This window comes from Denticeps clupeoides, chromosome 9 (assembly GCF_900700375.1).
Source record: "Denticeps clupeoides chromosome 9, fDenClu1.1, whole genome shotgun sequence".
Classification (NCBI taxonomy): domain Eukaryota; kingdom Metazoa; phylum Chordata; class Actinopteri; order Clupeiformes; family Denticipitidae; genus Denticeps; species Denticeps clupeoides.
This window is the reverse complement of record NC_041715.1, coordinates 9,741,596-9,765,105: the sequence shown is the minus strand read 5'-3', so window position 1 is coordinate 9,765,105 and position 23,510 is coordinate 9,741,596. Positions and strand designations below refer to the sequence as shown.

General features: G+C 40.1%; 2 protein-coding genes across 5 annotated transcripts in view; one reads left to right on the top strand and one right to left on the bottom strand.

Moving 5' to 3' along the window:
• The window catches only part of vangl1 (VANGL planar cell polarity protein 1), a 49,534-nt gene extending 42,335 nt beyond the window's left edge, over positions 1 to 7,199 (top strand). For 2 of the 3 annotated variants that reach the window (XM_028991941.1, XM_028991943.1), the window contains exons 7-10: positions 3,224 to 3,359; positions 3,506 to 3,740; positions 4,402 to 4,658; positions 5,169 to 7,199. In XM_028991941.1, coding sequence (XP_028847774.1) covers positions 3,224 to 3,359; positions 3,506 to 3,740; positions 4,402 to 4,658; positions 5,169 to 5,184 — 644 coding nt within the window. In that variant the 3' untranslated portion in view covers positions 5,185 to 7,199. Of the gene's footprint in view, positions 1 to 3,223; positions 3,360 to 3,505; positions 3,741 to 4,401; positions 4,663 to 5,168 lie in introns of those variants that run through there. The other variant, XM_028991944.1, reaches the window with a different exon arrangement.
• Positions 7,200 to 8,523: 1,324 nt separating this feature from the next.
• Positions 8,524 to 18,414, bottom strand: casq2 (calsequestrin 2). Of its 2 annotated transcripts, none has more exons than XM_028991049.1 (12): positions 18,262 to 18,391; positions 17,851 to 18,103; positions 14,846 to 14,930; positions 13,034 to 13,134; positions 12,822 to 12,933; positions 11,868 to 11,941; positions 11,627 to 11,757; positions 11,500 to 11,545; positions 10,179 to 10,233; positions 9,967 to 10,067; positions 9,766 to 9,840; positions 8,524 to 9,689 (listed from the first exon to the last, which is right to left on the bottom strand). In XM_028991049.1, exons 2-12 carry the CDS (start codon positions 18,088 to 18,090, stop codon positions 9,456 to 9,458), a joined length of 1,254 nt encoding a protein of 417 aa, XP_028846882.1. In that variant the 5' UTR covers positions 18,091 to 18,103; positions 18,262 to 18,391; the 3' UTR covers positions 8,524 to 9,455. The 2 variants fall into 2 exon arrangements, with proteins under 2 accessions (XP_028846882.1, XP_028846881.1); XM_028991048.1 differs by having other exon boundaries at positions 9,039 to 9,689; positions 18,257 to 18,414.
• Between the last annotated feature and the right edge of the window lie 5,096 nt (positions 18,415 to 23,510).

The following is a 23,510-nucleotide window of genomic DNA, read 5'->3' as shown; positions in this document are numbered from 1 at the left end:
GCAGAACACATAAACTGCAGACTCACCCATATTTTGACATTGCTCCACCCAAAGCACTCATCTAAATTTATGACCAACAAAGTGCTGTATATGCGGGTTCTGAAAAATGAAAAATGAAGAAGCTAAAAATCAAAGTAGACTTTAATCATAAATCACTTCATTATTGTAATGTTTCTAAATCACTCCTGTCTGATCAAATCTGCCTTCGGTCTCTCTCTTGGTTTTTTGTGCTCAACATTGATACTGGATAAGAGAGGTGCAATGGTACTCTTTAAAAATGTTTACTGCTTTGTCCTGCTTGGTCCAATATGCCCTTATGGACCTCTGGATTTTGTTTCTGCAACTCATTTGTACTGAAATTTTACTGTCTGGAAACGTAGCTTTTTAACTTCAAAGAAATGTGTTATATTATTCAGTACAACAGTGTGATTGACTGTGAAATGTAGTTTTTGCTGATAAGCAAATTTTGGGAGAAAAAAAACATTTGCACCCCTACTGGATACCAGTGTATCAGTGATGCATCACCACACAGGTTTTCAAATCAACCCCTAGGATCTGCAAAAAATGTTCACTTTACCCTAAGAACAGTTCAAGTTTGGGCAGTGATTCCGAGACACGGGGGCAGTGGTGGCCTAGCGGTTAAGGAAGCGGCCCCGTAATCAGAAGGTTGCCGGTTCGAATCCTGACCTGCCAAGGTGCCACTGAGGTGCCACTGAGCAAAGCACCGTCCCCACACACTGCTCCCCGGGCGCCTGTCATGGCTGCCCATTGCTCACTAAGGGTGATGGCTTCAATGCAGAGGACAAATTTCACTGTGCACACCATGTGCTGTGCTGCTGTGTATCACATGTGACAATCACTCACTTTATTTATTATTTACACGATCGCCTCAACAGTAGCTAAAAAGAATTCCCATGGCTATGCCTTTGAATTCACCTGTTTTATTTACTTTGAAAAGCTGCTAATTTCCAATGCCGCTACAGCATCAATCTTCTGTAGGCATTTGATCTATACACCTCTGTTGTGTCAATCTTTCTTCCTCACTGTCTAACAATGTCCTGCTGGGCTTTTCTCATCCAGCCTTCAGAGCTAAAGTGAAGGCGTACCTTTCGGACAGTAAGTACAGGCTGCAGTGCGGCCAGTCACTCGGATACTCACTGATTTGCTGGTGTCTCACCCTTCTACCTGAGCATGGCCATCACGCACAATCCTACACAGTACTGAGAGCTACAAACTCTGCCACCACAGCATGTCACGCCGGACAAGCTCAAGCTTGAGCGCGTCTTCTGTCAGATGCTGCAATTTACTGTGATAAGTCCTTATCATGTATGATCATGTATCATGTATGAAATACATGATGTGGAGTGGTAGTAGCCCTGAGTGTCTCCAGTGGGACTGTCCCTGTAACTACTGACTGTAAGTCGCTCTGGATAAGGCTTCAGTCAGATAACAATTAGCGATGCAACATGATTAGTTGAATTGAATACAATAATACAAGGACCCCGAGTTGGGTGTTTTTAATATTTTTTTAATTAAACATGATTTTACATTCCATTTCAGGGTTGTGATGCCTTTCATCTAGTTGATAGCCTGTTAGAATCATATAAAAGGACATAATAGTGTTATTTTCAAAATTAGTCCCCCAGGGTTCTATAGCAGGCTGGGGATGTGGGAAACCAGACATATCAAATATTTGTTTTACAGGGCAAAACTGGATACTAACCTCTGACTGTGGTTATAATACTGGATAAATTACGGTGCAAGCAGAAGATATTGCCCTGAGTCAAACTGCACCATAAATCAGCATGAACACAGCATGTTTCACAACCATAGGCAGACCAACATGCAGACAGATAGTCAGATTCTCCTATTCAATATCCTATGATTTCTGAACAGCAAAAAGTCTCTGTTTCGGTGTAGATGAAGTGTAGTTTCTGTGTTGCCTGAGGATCACATGGTCACATGGTGTACAGTCTGTAGCTGCACACTCTGTCCCTCCCCAACACCCAACACACCCCACCACGTCACCTCAGCACTTGGACTGTTCAGCACTGGCCTGTCTGCTGTGATGTGTGGCCGTTCTCTGGGTGTGTAGGTTCAGTTCAGCACCCTGAAGGACCGCAGCCCTGCTGGCATTCCGACTAAATCCTGCAGTCAGTGCTGCCTGGCCTCCAGCCTCAGAGAGAGACTCTCTGCTTCCCGTAATAAAGATCCAGATGAAAAGCTCCCTCTCTCCCTCTTGTCTGGAGGCCAGACATATGCTTCGTAAACGCCGGCACTCACACACGTTTTATTGCAGTTGTTGCATCCTCTTTAATTCACAGGCGTCACTCAATTATTTTTATTTCTCTGTTATTTTTACTTCTATTCTGGATATAAATTCAAGATTAAAAAAAAAAAAAAATCATATTTAAGATGAAATGAACATAATTCAATTCTAGTGAATTTTATATAAATTTATTTGCCTTTACTCTTCGTTTGATTCTATTTAGCATCAGTTCACTGCACTGATCTTCTATACTGGCATTCATTCTGAACAAGTTACGCTACACCACGAATAAATTATTCAGCACGTCTGAGATGAATATGCACAACGCGGTTATTCAGCCTGCAAACTCCCTCCGGCCATTGCGCAAACATGAGGCTAATATGCATCATCGCATATTAATATCACCATTGCTTATGTGCATAGAGATGAGTTTTTGAAACAGCAGTTTTTGAAGTCACCAATGATGGATATTGAAGCGGGCATTGCCTGGCGCCACTGGAGGGGCAGGTACCCAAACTGTAGTGAAAAGACAGTTGTAAAAGATTATTATTATCATTGTTGTTCTTAATGTTGTTTTAAATGTATGGTTATTATGTTACATTTATTGCTATTCATTACTATATTTTTATACATTTTTTCCTTTTTTTTCCCCCACACATATTCTTTCATATTCGCTCACACTTAAAACTTTCCAGACAATGGAACAGACCCTAACACAGGATGACCTCACCATACTGCTGACCATGCTGAGGTTGGGGTGGGCAGGGAGAGGATCTGGTAAAGGGAGTGGGTGTGGTCAGACCAAAGCAAACACAACCAGTTTTCCATTTCTGTTAACAGACTGAAACCTCAGATGGTCTTTGTGTTTTTTTTTTTGGAAACAACAATAGACTGTCCAGAACAGTTAGTGCACACGTAATTGTTGTTCACTCCTAAATCACTTGTCATTGTCAGGTCCAGGAAATAACGCTACAGCGGGCCAGTCTCGGGCCATGATCGCCGCTGCTGCTCGGCGAAGAGACACCAGTCACAATGAGCTTTACTACGAAGAAGCTGACCATGAGAGGCGGGTCCGGAAACGCAAGGCCAGGTATTGGAAAATACTCAAGATGGGGTTGTATATATGACCAATTGTAGATATTGTAGATAACAGGAGTAAAATTCTGTGCCACGGTTCACTCAACTTGTATGTCTGTTTGGGGCAGGACTAAGCAGAGGTTTTAATCTGTCCTCCAGACTAGTGGTGGCAGTAGAGGAGGCGTTCACGCATGTGCGGCGCATGCAGGAGGAGGAGCTGAAGAAGCCTCCTGGGGAGGTGATGGATCCGAGGGAGGCGGCCCAAGCCATCTTTCCCTCCATGGCACGAGCCTTACAGAAATACCTGCGTACCACCAGACAGCAGCACCTTCACAGCATGGAGAGCATTCAGAAGCACCTGGCCTTCTGCATTACCAACAACATGAGTCCGAAGGTGAGAGGTTCCTCGTAAATATCATTTATGGAACGTAAATATCATTATGGAAGCTTTAAATCATGTAAGTTCAGTTGCTGAACGCAGGCAAGACATTTCCAATCCATTATTTAAAATAACACAAGTACTAAGAATAATTAAAATGCACATGAGGTCTTTTTACACTGGGAAATACTGATACTTGTGTATATGAGATGACAGGATGATTATACCGCAGTTTACTCTATGATATTTATTCGTAGCTGTCTTTTAGCGCCGACTGGTCATGTGACAAAATGCAACGTCAGAACTAATTGTGGTATGATAAAATATTGCATTTCAGTTTTTATTGTGAATACATATTACATTTTTAGATTTTGAACTCTGATAGATGCCTGGAGGGAAACCTTTATGCTTGAATTATTGAAATTGCAAAGGCTTATCAGGGTTATCTAAGGAAGCTTCACAAGACTGAGCTGCCTGATGGGGAACAAGTAAATACAATTTCAGGCTATTGAAGTAGGTTATTGCCCCTTGTGGTCTCCAAAAGCTATTATTCCAGACTTTATTCAACTAACAGCAGACTGAATGGTCATTTGAAACACTGTTGTAGAACAAATCATGTGAGCTAATCTGAAAACAATGATAACTTAAAAATGTATGTGTGCTCTTTCATTTTCAGGCATTTTTGGAAAGTTATCTGACTGCGGGCCCGACGCTGCAGTATGGTCGTGAACGCTGGATGGCAGGCCAGTGGACACTGGTTAGCGAGGCGTCGGTGACCAGCAATCTGAGAGATGGCACAGTGTTCACTCTCAAGTGCATCGACTTCAGTTTGGTCATCACAGCCAAGAGCATCCCTTACATCAAACTGTCGGAGGAGTTCATCGACCCCAAGTCTCACAAGTTTGTCCTACGGCTGCAGTCAGAGACCTCCGTGTAGGAACACTGGATTTTATACATTTTCTTATATTATTTTTGTGTTTATTTTTGCCGTTTTTTAACTTTTTTATGTTTTTTTTTTTTCAGAACAATTTTCCTACACACAATTTTATATAATATATAAATATATCTATAAATATGTATTAAAAAGTCATTTTGAATACATTTTCTGCGGTTAGGTTTAGATTGAAAAGAGTGTGTTTTGGACGTTAATATAAAAATCATAAAGAATCTGAAGTGTAGCTGTATCTGTGTGTGTGAGTGTGTGCACAAGTGTGAGGAGACCCTTGTAAGCAAAAACAATAAATAGCAATTTACAGGTTGCATGGAAACAGGAAGTCATTAGTGGAGCAGTGGTCTTTTTTTTATTTTTTTTTTATATATATATCTAAATATATATATATATCCATATTGTTTTTTTATGGTGTGCTCATCCTGTGGTCTAACACTTTTCTCTTGTGTATGTCCACTCTTTCCTCTGTCGCTGTTTCTGCTTATGACACAAAGGCCTAGGATCCTCTAATGGGCTTCAAATGGCTGGGTGTCTAGCTACCTCGGTGCCCCTTCTCCTGCCCCGTGGTTCCCATAGCAACAGAGATGCATTCTGCCTTTTTCGACCAACATGACTTTCAAACTACCTGTGCTCACCTGATTCAGGATTTCTCTGTCGTTTTTAAAGCAGAAAAAAAGACATTTTGTATTTTCTACTCACTGATGATGTACATATCTGTGTTTGTATTTATCTAAATTATGCTTAATATACAAACACATTGTCTATGTCTGTCTGTGTATATACATATGAAATATTGTCTACTCCTTGCCTATCTGGATGTCATTGATATTGGGTGATTTTTCCCCTCTTCTCATGTAAAGCTCTTGAAGTCAGGATCTGTAGAAAAGGGATGTTATATTTCCTGGGTAAATGCATTCCCTTGTAGGATAATCATTTGAAAATCCAATTCAATGCAGTTCACTCCATTACAGTGCACTTATGTATATTTATTTGGAAAATGCAGTTATTTACACTGTAAAGTACATGTTATACCACAGTAAGGTCATGGGTTTATGGTGGGAGGAGACCATTATGCTGAGCCCAGTGTTTTTGGATGTAGACAGTAATTTGTAATGACTACACTGTTATTCATGATATGGACTTCTGCTAATTAGAGATGCATGATAAAACAGCCAATGGATGTTAATATTTGTGTTTTTTCTTATTGGCTCCTTCATTTGACCCTTAAAATCAGAAATTATCCAGACAATACTGGTGATCCATGTCCAACGTTACCAGAATATTTATACTGGTACACCACTAATATTTATATATATACTGTGTATCTATGGTGTGACTTGTCAGTGTCTTTATCCTCTGCATATTGACCAAACACTGAATGCATGTTGCATAACTTAACTTTAGTCATTTTGACTTTAGAGCATATCTGCAGTCATTTTTGCTCTCATTCTGGGACGCTTTTTTACACATTTTATATAATTAGCCTGCGCAAGATTTAGGTCATGTGTTTTAATGTGTCATTTAAGTTTCCAGGAATAATGAGAATTTTGACCCACACACTATCTTAGCCATTGGGAGTATTTGTGTTACTGGCTGTCTCTGGTATAAGGAGGGATCACTGTGTATGGTTTTCTGATTTCTAAGTGGCAGAAAGACTCCATCATCTGAGGGTCTGGCCAAAGATGACAATTTGTTAAAGGGAGGCGAATGGATAGGTTTATTTATTGTGTTTAATGACCTGTTATTGTGTGTTTGTGTGTCTGAAAGTGAAAGGTCTGCTTTTAAAATCAGCTACTCTGCACCTATGAATCTGGCTGAGTGGACAATCATGACATATCTGTAGTTACTAAAAAATCAGTTGACACATTTTTTCAAAATGTTGATAATAAACCAACGTTAAAAATATAAATGACACCAGCAAAAATATGATGCTGCGTGAACTTTCATGCAAAACACAAATGTGACCACTTTCAGAAGTATTTTGTTTTCACAATTATAATTCCAGTTGTTTTACTGGTTATTTTCTTTATTAGAATTATTTTGAGAATATGTGGATCCACTAGCCCACGTTGAGGTTACAAAACATGAACCCAAACGCCACCTTCTGGTTGTGTTGGGAGTTTATCCTCCTAGTCAACACGATCAGAGGACAGCAGTAATCAGACAACTGAATGTTCAGAATAGGTTCTGTAAGCAAAAGGTTCTAAAGCTTGTGGCAATTGTCATGTTTCTTACAATGATTTTCCCCTTTGATATATATATTTTTTATGATAACAGTTTTAATTGTCCAGTATCTATCTCTTTCACATGGTGGAAATGTGCTTACACATGCGTCAGTTTGTGGGAGTTGTATGTATGAATGTATGTAATGCCAATCCTGATCACATTGATCATCCCACCTTCAACAGCCACCAGGCCGAGTTTTTTCCACTGTGTGTTTACGCGACTTTCACTAATGGTTGAGATGTTTTCAGGCTGCAACCTTGCATTTGTACAAAATAAATATTTGTATGAGCATTTTTAAACCCTTTATTTGTGTACATTTTTGACAAAAAATGTGTGTGTGCCTTAATGTATTGTATACTGTTGGGAAAAAATTTCTTCGGAAGAGTTGCTGTTTCAATGGAAAATTGGTTTACAATTGAATTCTGGAAGCGCACACTTACAAGAGCACACTGAAACCAAACTAGAAATCTAAAGAACACATTTTCCCTATTTGTCTTGACCTTGCAGAGGTGTGTGTGTGTGTGTGTGTGTGTGTGTGTGTGTGTGTGAGAGAGAGAGAGAGAGAGAAAGACGGACATTGTAAGACTGTGTTTGTGACAGAATGATTTGTGTTGAAGTTATAGGTCTGTCTGGTCAATTAGCAGTTAAGTACCTGGCGATCCATCATATATGACACAATCTGTCCATCTCCAGCCCACAATCCTTCCAGCCCACTCTGACAGCTTCAGGTATAATATATAGTGCGGTGCTTTCAGACTGTACTCACCTTGCTACACTGTTCCACGTTTCATTGTTATATGAATCTGTGATGCCACTCATCAACAACTATAAAATTCAATTGATGCACCCACACTAATAAGATATCATCTTAAAACATGTGACACACTTGACTTGTGCATGGCTGAGATGATGTGATAAATGAATTGAGCTGTGAGTGTATGAGAGATTCCTGAACGGATGTGCCTCCAAGGAGACAATACGCCATAAAGACCAAGTATGCAGGCCATTCTACACAAGCGAAGGTCTCTGCAAGAAGAGGTGTGTTAAGTGGCAACGCTACTCATTTGCTTCATTGCAAAGCACAGGGATGATAGCACCATTCTGTTTAGAATATGCTATTCTCTCCATTTCCTTTACATTTTACAGCATTTATCAGACGCCCTTATCCAGAGCGACTTACAGTCAGTAGTTACAGGGACAGTCCCCCCTGGAGCAACTCAGGGTTAAGTGTCTTGCTCAGGGACACAATGGTAGTAAGTGGGATTTGAACCCGGGTCTTCTGGTTCATAGGCGAGTGTGTTACCCACTAGGCTACTACCACCCTGTGGCACCTTTAAAACTATTAGGGTAGAGAGACAAGGTACAGAAGATGCACAGGAGTCGGTCAAAACAATGAAAAGAAAAAGTTGACTGGACCCCCTTCATTCCATTTAAATAGAGACGCATCCTCCTTCCAAAAGACAATTTGCCAAATCACACTGTTGAGATGTGAAGATCAGTTTAATTCTTACCCAAATAGACAAACAGTATGAACCAGAAATATGAAAAATCTCTCTGAATCAGTGCATGCTCTCTCACTCACTGCATTCATTTGGGTGTGCACCAGAACAAGACTGAAAATATAGGTCAGCCTATGGAAATATAGGACTTACATGTCTGACCATTGTCTTAATCATTTTATAAATGTTTAAACAAAGGCACTGGCAGTTAAGCCTAGTCTAACTGTCATATAAAAAGGATTCTACATGCCATTGCAAACGAATAAGGCAAAGATAACACACATTTACTTCACACTCACAGGCACACACAGGGGCAAACCTCAGTGATGTAATCCTTTAAGCTCCCATTTTGGAGCTGTGTGTAATTCTGCAGGCATTGTACTGTGTAATGTATGTGCACAATAGAACTCAGGAGAATGTGGGTGTAATGTAATGCTCATAAAAAACATTAATCACTGTGGGAAAAAAGCTGCATATCTAACACTTGCCACATGGCATAATTCTCTGACTTTATTAACATTGCTTTAGATGCAGAGGTCACATTTTGTTTAACATTGTGCTGTCACAAAATGTTGTGTTTCAGTGAGTGTATTTATTCTATTTGAGTTTAGCTGCAGGCCAGTCAGAGTGACCATCCCGACCCTTGTTCATCACTAAAACAGAACCGGTCCATGAGCAACGGTAGCAACATCAGAACTGGTCCATGAGTGACCTGGGCACATTTTCTTTCACATAACCTGTGTGTCATTTACCGGTGGAAGAGACAGCATCAGGAAACACCAGCATGCTGGTTTGTTCTGTTAGGGGGTCTTTAGTCCTGCATTCAATGTTACTTTGTCAGACCCCATACACCCCTCCATTTTTATTTTGTTCCTACAATAACCATTTTGAGTCTATGCCTAGGCTGAAACCTGCATTTTACTGAGTATGTTAATGTATTCAGAAACCTTTTAACCTTTTTATTGTATTATATTTCTCCAGACTGGCTCATTTTATTTCAAAATCAGTTCCATTACACTTGATTATTTTATTATTGTACTTTACAAAATGTACAGTTTAATCATCATCATCATCATCATCATCATCATCATCATTGTCTTCATCGTCGTCGTCATCGTCGTCGTCATCATCGTCATCATCATCATCATCATCATCATCATCGTCATCATCATCATCATCGTCATCCTCTGTGTTTACTTTTCCAGAAAGCACATCCTCAATCCAGTCCTCCAGCTCTTCGGCGGAGGGCAGATCTTCATCATCGTCCATCTCCAGCCACACACTGTCCGCCTGCAAAAAAGGTCAACAGTTAAATCCCCAGCAAAGTATGTTTACCCATCATGCAACAGCAGTCACATAGACTCACATCAGTCACATTGACCACACCAATCTGGGGTCTGAACAGGTCCACTTTAAAAGTTTTCTCCCAGTAAGGAATCATCTGTGAAAAAAGACAAAAAAAGAATGTTTCATGCATGATACATATTAGTAAAACATAAGATTGCATTTATTCCATATTCAATGGGTTACTGTAGTAACAAACCCTCTTTCCTAAATGTTTCCTCACCAGAGGGAAATCGTCAGGGTCGATCCACACAATGCTGAGATCAGGGTTTTCAGTGTTATCTCTCGCTACTTCCTTCAGGATCTCCAGGAACTCATAACCATCTGTAGACCACAGCCCAAAAGACCACTGATGATGGTTTTTCATTTAGCTATATTTATCATTTTATCTTGTTCAACCAATAGTGGCCCCTTTTTAGCTGATCTTCTGCTCACCTGGATCCTCTTCTTCAGCAAAGGCAACAATGTGAACTCCATCCATGTCATCCTCCTGGGTCAGGAATAAGTGTTTGTATATTTGCAGATACCACACCTTAATGTCATTTAGATGTATACATCTGGAAACTAAACTGCTAAAAAAATAAAGGGAACACTTGAATGTAACACAATGTACACAATGTGATCACACGTCTGTGAAATAAAACTGTCCACTTAGGAAACAACACTGACAATCAATTTCACATGCTGTTGTGCAAATGGAATAGACAACAGGTGGAAATTATAGGCAATTAGCAAGACGTCCCCAATAAAGGCGTGGTTCTGAAGGTGACCACATGTCACTTCTCACTTCCTATGCTTTATGGCTGATTTTCTGGTTGCTTTTGAATGCTGGTGGTACTTTCACTCTAGTGGTAGCATGAGTCTACAACCCACACAAGTGGCTTAGGTAGTGCAGCTCATCCAGGATGGCACATCAATGCCAGCTGTGGCAATGCGCAGTGCCCAGAGCATGCAGGTGCTACCAGGAGACAGGCAAGTACATCAGGATCTGTGGAGGAGGACGTAGAACAGCAACAACCCAGCAGCAGGACCTCCGCCTTTGTGCAAGGAGAAACAGGAGGATCGCTGCCAGATCCCTGCAAGATAACCTCCAGCAGGCCACAAATGTGCATGCTCAAATGTGTCAGCTCAAACGGCCAGAAACAGGCCCCATGAGGTTGGTATGAGGGCCCAACGTCCACAAGTTGGGGTCGTGCTTACAGCCCAATACTGGCATTTGCCAGAGAACCACCAAGATTGGCAAATTCGCCACTGCCACTCTGTGCTCTTCACAGATAAATGTAGGTTCATACTGAGTACATGTGACAGACGTAAAGAATCTGAATCCATTTGAGCACATCTGGGACATCATGTTTCATGCCATCCACCAATGTTACATTGCACCCCATCAGGAGCATGTTCAGGTGTTGTTGGGAGGTCATACAGGCACGTGGAGGACACACACACAATTGACCTCATTTCCACTTGTTTTAAGGACATTACATCAAAGTTGGATCAGCCTGAGGTGTGTTTTTCCACTTTAATTTTGAATGTGACTTCAAATACAGACCTCCATGTGTTGAAAGTATTTAATAAGAATATTTCATTCGTTCAGATCTAGGGTGTCTTATTTTCGTGTACCCTTTATTTTTTTAGCATTGTATATTTGAGCTCTTCCCAGTATTTCATGTGAATGATAGATTCAGCAGAAAATGCAATGTCAATGCCACCATTAACCCCCTTTTTTTAACCGCCATCTGTTTTTTAAAACTCTTACCCATGTCTCAAACATGTCCTTGGCCCGCAGTTTTCTGAGTGTTGGCCTGAAATGCAACATTTAGGATCTGTCACTGTATGAAAGAGCCAATTAAACTGTCTCATGAAGATTTGTTTTACTGTATTACCGTCTGTGTTCAGTGATGAAAGACACGAGTTCCTCCTCAGAGTTAGGCCTGTCAGGAATGGTAATGGGCTCTTCCATGAAGGGCTCATAAAAGTCGACTTCGTTCATCTTCAGAGTGAGCTCTTTGGCAACCTAAGGCACCACGAGGGTCTGATTTATTCAAGAGAACATTGCTTTACAGCATGCAGGCCTGTTAGTCTGTTGGATACATGCAAAATTCTGATAGATAGAATGTAACTCACTGCTTTGTCAAAAGTGGCAAAAAATTTGATGTAAGGCTGGAACTGCTCTGCGGCCTCCTGGAAAGCAAGATAGTCTGAGGAGAAGAGATGAGAGTTCGCTTTTTGGGTGTTTACTATAGGGCAACATTGTGAACTTAAAATATTAAAATATTAATATGAAAATATTAATTTTGTACATGAAAATAATGTTTTGACATTTTTTCCTAGCCCATTGCTACTCTACATGCTAAAAGTTTTGGACTTGTTTGCTATTGTAAAGCCAAAGCAGTCCTCAGGATTTACATAAAGAGATAAATCAAAAAAGAACCACTTGATACTTGAATCTATAAGCAAAGGCTAACTGCACGTTTTGTTGTGTGATTATTTGTCACCAAGAAAACGATCTCATAGAATTTTTTTAAATGTGATGGAAGGGGGCCGCTGGGCTCACACAGCAAGTGCTCATTCACCTGATTAAGGAGTCCTTATCACTCCAAGCCATTTAAGCACCCAGATGGTGCTGCAGCATTAATGTGGAGAGACATTGTTGTGGTTTCCTCCTGACGCCCAGTCACATGTCTTCAGGTCAGTTTATGTTTATTTCTGTTCAGTTTTTGGCCATCAAGCCCGTTTTGCTTTCTCCTAAGAAATATCCCTTTTTCGTATGATGAGCTTCTACGCCTCTTTCATATCCAACCCTGAACCTTGACAAAACAGCTAATGTGCCTGCTAGACTGTAGGCAGACAGAGATTAACCAGTGACCCCACACTGATAGTGTTAGGTGGGGTGTAGCACTGGAACAGAGGCCATCACAGGCTTTTCAGTGTTTTTGAAATTAACAAAAAAAGACATATCTTTGCCAGACCTTTTGTCATTTCAAATTTACTTTAATACTCTCTCTTTGACAATGGTCAGATATGCACGAGAGACACACAGAAACTCTCTCACAAACACAGACACACAAAGATGCTCACGTTCAGATTCCTGGCTTTTAAAGTAGCCAATGAGACGGATGTCCTCCTCCATGCGGTCAAATGCCCGCAGTTCCAGAGCGTTACCAATCATCTCCACAGGGTCCTCCAACAGCTGAGTTAGAGATGAGTTAGAAATGAGAAAATGAAATATAGTTTTATATATATAAACATAAATAAAGAAAATTGGTCGAGTGAAATCTGTGGCAGCTTACATCTAGCAGGAATTCCACCATAATCTCTGCAGAGAGAAGTCCGTCAAACTCAATAACGTTGTCATTTTTAAAAACATACACACTCCCCTCTTCAGTAAGACCTGTACTCGAGACAAAAACATAGGACAGACATTGATTATAATATAAGCATATATTAGAGCATATTTAAGTAATTTTTTACCATGAAACAACGTCACCTTGTATTACATATACAGTGGGTACGGAAAGTATTCAGACCCCCTTAAATTTTTCTTTGTTATATTGCAGCCATTTGCTAAAATAATTTATGTTCATTTTTTTCCTCATTAATGTACACACAGCACCCCATATGACAGAAAAACACTGACGTTTTGACGTTTTTGCAGGTTTATTCGTTTTAGAAAAACTAAAATATCACCTGATCGTAAGTATTCAGACCCTTTGCTGTGACACTCATATATTTAACTCAGGCACTGTCCATTTCTTCTGATCATCCTTGAGATGGTTCTACACCTTCATTGTAGTCCAGCTGTGTTGGATTATACTGACTGGACTTGATTATGAAAGCCACGCCCCTGTCTATATAAGACCTTACAGCTCACAATGCATGTCAGAGCAAATGAGAATCATGAGGTCAAAGGAACTGCCTGAAGAGTTCATAGACAGAATTGTGGCAAGGCACAGATCTGGCCACAAAAAAAAGATTCTGCTGCACTTAAGGTTCCTAAGAGCACAGTGGCCTCCATAATCCTTAAATGGAAGACTTTTGGGACGACCACAACACTTGCTAGAGCTGGCCGTTTGGCCAAACTGAGCTATTGGGGGAGAAGAGCCTTGGTGAGATGTAAAGAAGAGCCTAAAGATCACTGTTGAAGAAAGTTGTAGAAAGTTAACCCTCACTGCAGCCCTCCAGCAGTCTGGGCTTCCCCTACGGAAGCCTCTCCTCAGTGTAAGACACATGAAAACCTGCATGGAGTTTGCTAAAATCACCTGAAGATGGTGAGAAATAAGATTCTCTGTTCTGATGAGACCAAGATAGAACTTTTTGGCCTTAATTCTAAGCGGTATGTGTGGAAGCACTTCTCATTACCAATACAGTCCCAACAGTAAAGCTGTAGGGGTGTTTTGAAGTGGCAGGGTCAAGACCACTGGGTGGAATCAAGGGAAAGATGAATGCGGCCAAGTACAGGGATATCCTGAACAAAAACCTTCTCCATGGTGCTCAGGACCTCAGGCTGGGCCGACGCTGAATCTATTACTGTTCTTGAATGGCCAAGTCAGAGCTCTGACTTAAACCCAACTGATCACTGAAGAGACCTAAAAATGTCTGTCCACCAACGTTTACCATCCAACCTGCCAGAGCTGGAGAGGATCTGCAAGGAGGAATGGCAAAGGTTCCCCAAATCCAGGTGTGAAAACTTGTTGTATCTTTCCCCAAAAGACTCATGGCTGTATTAGATCAAACGGGTGTTGCTACCTAATACTGAGCAAAGGGTCTGAATACTTAGGACCATGTGATATTTCAGTTTTTCTTTGTTAATAAATCTGCAAAAATGTCAACAATTCTGTGTTTTTCTGTCAATATGGGGTGCTGTGTGTACATTACTGAGGAAACATGAACTTAAATGATTTTAGCAAACGGCTGCAGTATAACAAAGAGTGAAAAATTTATAAGGGTCTGAATACTTTCTGTACTTTCTGGATTAGGCTACATGGTATATACATTTTATTACACTGTGCTTTATGCATGTAAAATGACATAATAAAAAAAGAATGTGCTAATTATTTCTTAGGGAAAAAAAAAGAAACACTATCGTCTTCAAGTGAGCTTACCAAGTTTCTTAGCAACTTTGACATCTTTTTGCGAATCGACCATTCCAAAGCCGATGTCCTTTTCCTCCAAGACCTGGGCAGACAGCTGCATTGACAGGACCCAAAAAAAACCTTCAGCTGAATGTTTTTATATATTTTATTATTATTATATATTTTCTATTATTTCTATTATTAACTCACATAATTGTATCACACAAGAGTTTAAACATAATTATAATTTGTCAGTCCCTGAAAAAAGTCTTATCGCTTGTGTACAAATTGACCTCAAGTGCTGCTGAAATATATTTCTAATCAAGATTCTTTTACAAGAAACGGCTAATTTTATTCCCAACAGATTTAATATTGTTTCAGTGCAAAACGAAACTGTCAAAAAGTATTCTAATATTATAAGCTTGGTAAAGCCCATTGAGTCCATTTTTGCAAAGACATAAGTGTTGTCCCCTTGTCATATGGGCTTCACCTGTTACTAATAATGGATGAATTAGGTCTCAGGTGTGTATAAAAAGACCCCCAGTACACTAGACCTTCACAAGTTTCACCCTGAGTCTAAGGTGTTTATTATCAAGAGGCTGAAGACCAGATCCACTGCTGATGTGCCAGACACCTTCAATGTGTCTCAGTGTTTTGAAGATTTGAAGAGACTGGAGACGTTTTTGACAAGCCCAGGTCAGGAAACATCAATAGTCTGCAATACCAAGAAATCTTAGCTACCTTATATATTCCCAACCATAAAAGAGGCCAAATTCTGCAGCAGGATGGTGCTCCATCACACTTCCATCTCCAAATCAAAGTTCCTCAAGGCAAAAAAGATCAAGATGCTCCAGGATTAGCCAGCCCAGTCACCAGACATGAACATCGTTGAGCATGTGTGGGGTAGGATGAAAGATGAAACATGGAAGACGAAACCAAAGAACATTGATGAACTCTGGGACTCATGCAAGACTGCTTTCTTTCCTATTCCTGATGACTTCATCAATAAATTGTATGAATCCTTGCCAAACTGCATGGATTCAGTCCTTCAAGCTCCTGGAAGTCATACAGGATATTAAATTTAGATCTCACAGCACCACTACTTAATTTGCTGACATATTTTTGTATTTGCAGTAAATTTGTTTGATTTCTGTATAGGCGACAAAACTTTTGTCCTGCCAAAATTTGACCTTTCTGTCTTTATTAAATGCTAAATCTTTTTTCAGTAAAAATAATTCATTTCAATGCATTAAACATAATTTGGTAGGGTTTTAGCTTTTCGTATGAGCTATTTCTAACACCAATTGATTAATTAAAAGTCAGGTTGATAGCAGGTGTTTCTACAAAATAGATTTCTACAAGACATTTTGCCGCAATGAGGTGACATGGTACATAAGTAATGGTAGTATTTGTTTATTCCTGCAGTGACATCATGTGCACTCCTTTCAATGTTCTCATCCATTATTTAGGACCTTAGAACAATAAGCTCCATTCTTAGTATTCCTGTGAGGAGCGGTCTGTACTTCACCTCATTACTGGCAGTCACCATGCATGCATTAGCCACTCAACTGCAGCGCCCACATTTTCGGCACTGGGCGAATGGACATTTAAAGACACATCCTGCTATGGGGCCGTCGAGTACGGTGTTTTTATGCATCTGTCTTTGTATGTGAGTATGTGACATTCGCTGAAGCCAAAGCACGATGAACAATCCAATCGCTATACAGTGAATGACAGTGTTTTTTTCCTTAATTCCTGACAATGAAAATTCATGCTATGAATTGACAGAGGGGATTGTTATGCTGACAGGAAGAGGAACATCTACATTACATTAAGCAGATCAGGGCGAGAGGCAGGCGGAGGAGGGCTGACCATGAATTACAATCAGCGGTGGCACTGATTTGATCACGCATCAGCAGGCGACAAAGTCCCGAACAAAACTGAGACAGTTATGTAATCGACTCAGAAGTGATTGGCATTTAAAAATACTGCCAATAAGCATTTGGTGCTCACTGTGGGCACGTGGCGTGGCCTGAAGAATCTCAAACTCACAGTCAAAAGTTAACTAAGAACAAAGGTGCCCTCAGTGTGCCTGACTGGAATGCAAATTCAGGCTATTCATTCATAATGGTGTCCAGTGTTTGAACAATCAGGGATAAAACATCTGAGTAGGGTATCACACATTACACTGCACAAATGATAAGAAAGCAGAACTGCCGGAAAAGGCCACATGGTCGTGAGTGCCAGTGGGGAAAATCACAAACAATATTGTGCTGTAGACTTTATAATAACAACGTACTTGGGGCAGATGCCAGCAAAACATGCAAGTGACTAGCGTTCCCTGATTAGTAACACACATTCTGCCCTTGAAGTACAATACAAGGCCGGTGCTGTGTGTCTGTGTGAACGGGCTAGGCAACATGCGCTACCCATGAATTAAAATAAAGTAAATTGGGCTTGACAGGAGACAGGAACATTACACCATTGCTGACCTTGGCAACAGCCCACACTTGTTGTAACTCTCCTACACATGCGTGCCTCTCTCTGCATATGTGTCTCAATTACACAGTAAACTGGGACCTGAGAGGTATGGGTATATCTCAGGGTATATCAGGGTGTAAATTTGTCTCTCATAAATGAAATATATCATGTAAATTATGCATGACATATGATTTCCACTATTTAGTGGAACCCTGACCTGCTCTACATAAAATTTGTTGCATATTTTATGCATCATGAATTGCACATGACAGATGACAAAGACCAGTGTCCTTCTTCTCTTCAAGTCGGCCACTTGGCGCTACTGTCCATCGTCACCCGGCTTTCTCTACATTTAGTTCCAGGCTACTGTTACAGTAAGAGGTTGGTGTGACGATGATGCAGCTTGACCTTTCTTCCTTCCCTTCTTTTCCCTGCTCTTGTAGGTGCTTACCCCGAAATCAATTCAATGTACCCCCAATTTTCTTTAGAAAGGGTTTGGCCTTACAGGTCCTCCCCCCACCTCCCCCTGTCCACCTCCTCCTGCGATGTCCTACCTCCAGCACCAGTTCGGTCATCTGAAACTGTTTCTGCTGGTCCTTGCCGGCAGGTGAAGGAGGGTGGTAGAGCAGGCACAGCATGTCATGTTTCTTCAGGGCTTTCTTATAGTTCTTCTCATTAATGTCCAGGACGCGGTCCTTTCCATCGTAGCGGGGGAACTCCAGACCCTTCTTAGCCAGAGAGAGGTGAGCCAGAGCCAGGCAGCAAAGCAGCAGGATCAGCCACGGTGTCTTCATCCTCACCCTCCCACTAAAGTAAAAAAAAAAAAAAAAACACGTTCAACTGCTCACACACACTAATCACACAGCCAGGGTGTCGATCTCTGGCCAGCGATCTAGGTGGACAAAAAAAAAAACTCAGTCACAGGGCAACTAGTTCCCCCCCGTCAGCACAGCGCTTGACCTTTCCTCTGTTCCTTCTGTCCCAGATTCCAGGCCTTGCGTTGGGACCCGAATGTGCACAGCTCTCTTCTCTCCAGAGCGGACAAAGAGAAAGACACGTCCAGGAGTTGGCTGTTGGGATGGGGGAGAGGTGACCGCCAGGCTGGTTACCTTACATAGCAACGGCCCGCTCTCACCCCCAAGCCTTTTTTAGGAGCCCAGTTGTTTGGAGGCTAAAAATACTGGGTCTCTGAAGAACAGGACAGATAACAAATGGTACAGAATCGCTGTGCTGCATGATAATGAGTTTCTGTAGGCGGGAAAAATAAAACACTGAGGCTGTAGTTGCCTGGTAAATTGATAATAGAAAACGAGACAAAAAATCATGGTCTACTATACACATACAATATAAACATAGAAGCAGCATGTGTGAGAGCTTTGGCAATCATATTAAACTCGTTTAAAATCATACAACAACATAAAAGAATCTTCAAAATACATAAATCTACCAAGCAGTTCATTTATTTATGTAAATACTAAAGAGGCCTTTGCCCTTATGCCAGCAAACAAGCACCATGCTCAACACGTTGCACTTGGAACCAGTTTGGAAATAGTGCCCAATAATTTTTACAGCATTTACAGCATTTATCAGACGGCCTTATCCAGAGAGACTTACAATCAGTACTTACAGGGACAGTCCCCCTGGAGCAACTTAGGGTTAAGTGTCTTGCTCAGGGACACAATGGTAGTAAGTGAGATTTAAACCTGGGCTCATAGGCAAGTGTGTTACCCACTAGGCTACTACCACCATGTCCACAACATGTCCAATCATTTTTTCTCGTGAAAGTGGGATAATATTCTTGTACAGAGGAATCGCTGCACCACTTTGCATGAGCTGTTATCTGGAAAAATGTAGAGAAAAAGTGAATATACTATATATACTACTTCATGGGCTATTTTGAACACGCAACTCTCTACATACCACATTCAGAACAGAAATTGAACACAAAAAAATACAAAAACTACTTGATTTTAAAATTAATGCACGACTGAGCTAACATTGGATGTATTTTTCATAATGGTGCACTAATAAGCTTCTTAATATGAATGTGTAAGAAGAGGAGGTGGACTGATATTTGAAATGACTCCTTACCCTGACATGTGACATTTGACCTTTAGGCCTTAAGAATGGACAGCTGCAGCTATGCGTTAATGTGTCACCATTTGCAACAGTCAGACTGAGTTTACGTTATTTGCTGCTCTTTAAAAAATGATTTAGCATTTTAAGTCCTCACCACTGTCAATATCTCAATTCAGACCAGGACTGAAAACGATTGATGATAAAAAGTCTGTCTCTGCAACTTCACAAATAAACAAATAAAAAAATCACTTCTTGATTGATTCTTATAAAATGTTACTAATGTTATTAAGACAAAAACAAATTGTTTGACTTGATTATTTGCAAAGCTGCAAAGACAGCTTCACAAACCCATGATCTTAACGTAACATTACCTTGTTCACCCTGATAACCTGCATTCTTTACCGGGTCTTGAGGGGCATGTAGTTGGAGATTAAATGTCTTGTGAAGACCACTGATACTCCATGTGGAAAATGAGAGTTAGGAGTGTAGAGAACGGAGGGAAATGAAGGAGGAGATAAATGTTCTGATAGACCCATAGTGTGAATTACACTGTGGCTTTTGGGTGAGACCCAGTTTCCGATGTGCACCAGGACTTCGCAAGTCACACTAACACACACACATACATAGGTGCCTAGCTGTATGGTCAAACTTGGCTACTAAAAAAAAATAATGCCATTTTGGACAAATTGCATGCATGAGAGCCATCAATCATCATGCGCCTCCCATTTATTAAATGTTTGTCCTAAAGATTTTGTCCTGGTAAATGGTACAGCAAACTTCTCTTCTTCAATATACAGAATACAGTTCCCAAGCAGTTGCTTTGTTTCAATTTATTTATATAAATCCTATGTTACCCCATTGACCTTGACTTGACATTGACTTGAATACAAGTACCAGTTTGAAAATAGTGCCCAATATGACAAATTATGTTTCTGAGTATACTGGGATTGAGATCCTGTTTTCTTGGTATACGCCTGATCAGCATGTCTAAAGACATATCTCCTATTGTTTATCTCCTCCATACCTCAATGGCATCATAGACTGAATCATTACTCCTGCTATAGTTACATGAATGTAAAAAGTTTGGTGGTATGGGTTATAAATACATGGATACTCAATATGGGGCATTTCATCCAACAACTCAATGAAAGGAAATAACATAAACGTACTGGGATACTGGAAGGCACCCTCCTCAATAAGCTCCTCAATGAGCTCCAAAGCCATTCTGTGGTTATCATGAGAAAAGAATGATAATGACAAAAAGAGTGAAAGTGAAAAGAGAACAGCCTAAATCGTCTGAACATTGAACATGTGTGCTATTTTGTCAATACTACCAACACAGGACTTCTCTACCATGACATCATCTCAGCTCAGAAATGGTGAATAGCTGCATCAGACTCAACACAGTAATGTGATAATGTTGATCCATTGTGTGACAGAGCTGTTCAAATTCGACCTGGGAATGAGTGAGGGGCATCAGCGCCTGGTGTTTTCTTCATTTTTTATTTGAATGTTTTAAATAACAATTGCATAATGGACTACAGAGTGTGTTAGGTTCCTGAACCCATTTCTGAGCATTTAAAGATTTCTTAAGGATATTCTTATTTTCATGTCATAATATACTATTGTATCTAGTGCAATTATTTGAATATGGTTTAAAATGTAATTTGTCATGGAAATCTTTCATACATACTAATAAATGGTTTTAAAATGGAATATATTATTTTGTTTTAATATGGAATAAATGAAGCTTTTTTTTTTATTAAAATAAAAATGTGCTAAAAACTTGCTAAATGGCTAAAAATCCAAGAGTTATTATTTAAAGAATTTCATTTTTCACTCAACCCAAATAAACATTCATTATTATAATGGTCCTTATTATAATGATATAATTTATAATGTTCATGAATTTGTGTGATTGGGGGGGTGGTCAGCTGATTGCTCATAATCCATTGCAGGTAAGTAAATGTAAAAAACCTGTCCTAAGACTTTATTTTCTGTAGAAAATGCTACTTAAAGCATTTACTCTTTACATGTCTCTGAAGCAACATTTAGTTATGAATCACTGTGTATATCACATGTGTGTTCATAATAGACAGACTCCAGTCTATCAGCTTCATTTATCTTTCACACAAACTCAGTTACTTGTTATTTTTACATTCTATGTCATGTTACTAAATGCAATCATTCAGATCAACTTTTTTTGCATATGTAAAAAAAAAAGTTTTTATTATAAAGTAAATATTTCAATGAAACATTTTTTTTTACTGTTTACTGACTTTACTGTTAAGTAGCAAAGAAAAAGGAGATAAATGAAAAGTGCTTTTCATTAGGCCAGATGGGGCTACTGGACCATGCTCAACTCCTATCTTGTCCAAAAGAAGATAATCTTTGGTCCTAGGATGTGCAGTGCCTGGAGAGCTCCCTCCCCCTCCAGGATTCAGTTCCAGTACTAATCTGACACACCTGATACTGGGACACCGCTGGTCACAGCCCAGGGCCAGAAGGTCCACAAAAGCTCAGGTGCCAGTGAAACTGGACCAGGACGCTCCCCACCTACTCAGTGTTTGGGTCTGAAGCTGCCAGTCAGGCAGCACAAGCCATAACCCTCACAGGCTCGGGGACCATTATCTTACTTCCTTTGAAGTTAGGCGTAGATCAAAGGTAAAAAAAATGTAAAATGTTGCTCCGTAACTGATCCAGAGATAAGTGATAAGAGGTAATATGTTTGTTTCAGTCCAGCCATTTCAAAGCACACATTTATCTGCTGCGATTTCCTCTTTGGCACCGCAGCGGGTTTCAGCACCTTGACAGCTGCCGTATCAGATAGCAAACTGCAGTTAAACACTTGCGCTTTCACTTGAGAAAGTTGCACGTCAGTGTGTCACTCTGGGCATTAATGCCATAATGTACTGAGAGGAAAGTCTATTCAAATACTCATAAGCAGTCCAGAAATTTCAGGTTTTAGTAGCGAGAAGAATTCTCTCTGTGAAGAATTCAGAGACTGTGTGCATGTGCTTAGACAAACAAAAGCAAATGTGGAATTATACATTTGATCTTACATTTGTAGTCACATACTGTAAACCCCACGCAGGTAATTCCTCCAAGGCATAATATTACAGAACAAAGACCCCAGTCTGCATTACTTCAGATAGTGTTTACTTAAAATATTTCCAATAGGGCTGCAGTTGTCATTGGTGATTAAAAAAAATGATTATGAATTATTACATTTACTGTAAAATTTACTTCACAATATCGGTATAAATCCAAATATTCCAAAACTCTAAAATATGGTGAGATAATAATGACCACATTTTGATAATTGTTTTTACAATCCATTTTTTATTATATAACATGTACTGATATGTTATACCAACAGTGAACTCATAATTTGGGGAAATTTAATTAAAAATGCTTATTAGATGAACTATTAAAATTGCACTGCGAGAAAACACATCCATACTTACCTTTTTCATAATAATAGGTAAGTTCTTCAAATAAATATCACCAAGTTGAAGGTTTTAAGGTGCAATTAAAGAAGCGTGACTCTGCTGCCCTTTACTGGCTGATGCAGGAACTGCAACTTGCTTGATGCAAATAGGAATGGGTTGATTCTGTAAGATTTAGTGTAGTGTATTTTGGCAGAGCAGATGATTATTTAGACTAAATCTTCTAAATGTATCAAAAGGTAACAAATATGTTTCATTTTAATAATTATTAAAATAGTCAGCAGATTAGTCTTGGTTACACTTGCCTTCATGAAAAGTGAATATTGGATATTAGAACAGAGTGAAGGGACGATGCACCGACGTGCTCAGCAATCAAGTGTGTGTGTGACTGTTAAAAGGAAACATGACAATGTCAGAGCTGCACCATGACACTTTGTCACACAGTGTCTCACACACGCTAGCACTTTATCAATCTCTGTCTGCTCATGCGTGCCTGTGCCCCTAAATGCCCCCATATACCGAAGACCAGCTGCACCCTCTCTCTGTTTTGCCCAGCAGCAGAGAGGGACCCATGTGCATTGCAGGAAACCCACTTTAGGGCTATAAGGCAGGGACAGTGTCCAGAGCAGCAGCTGCATTTCTATTTTTACTGCTCTCATTATTCCCCCTACCCAGCCTCCAACTGC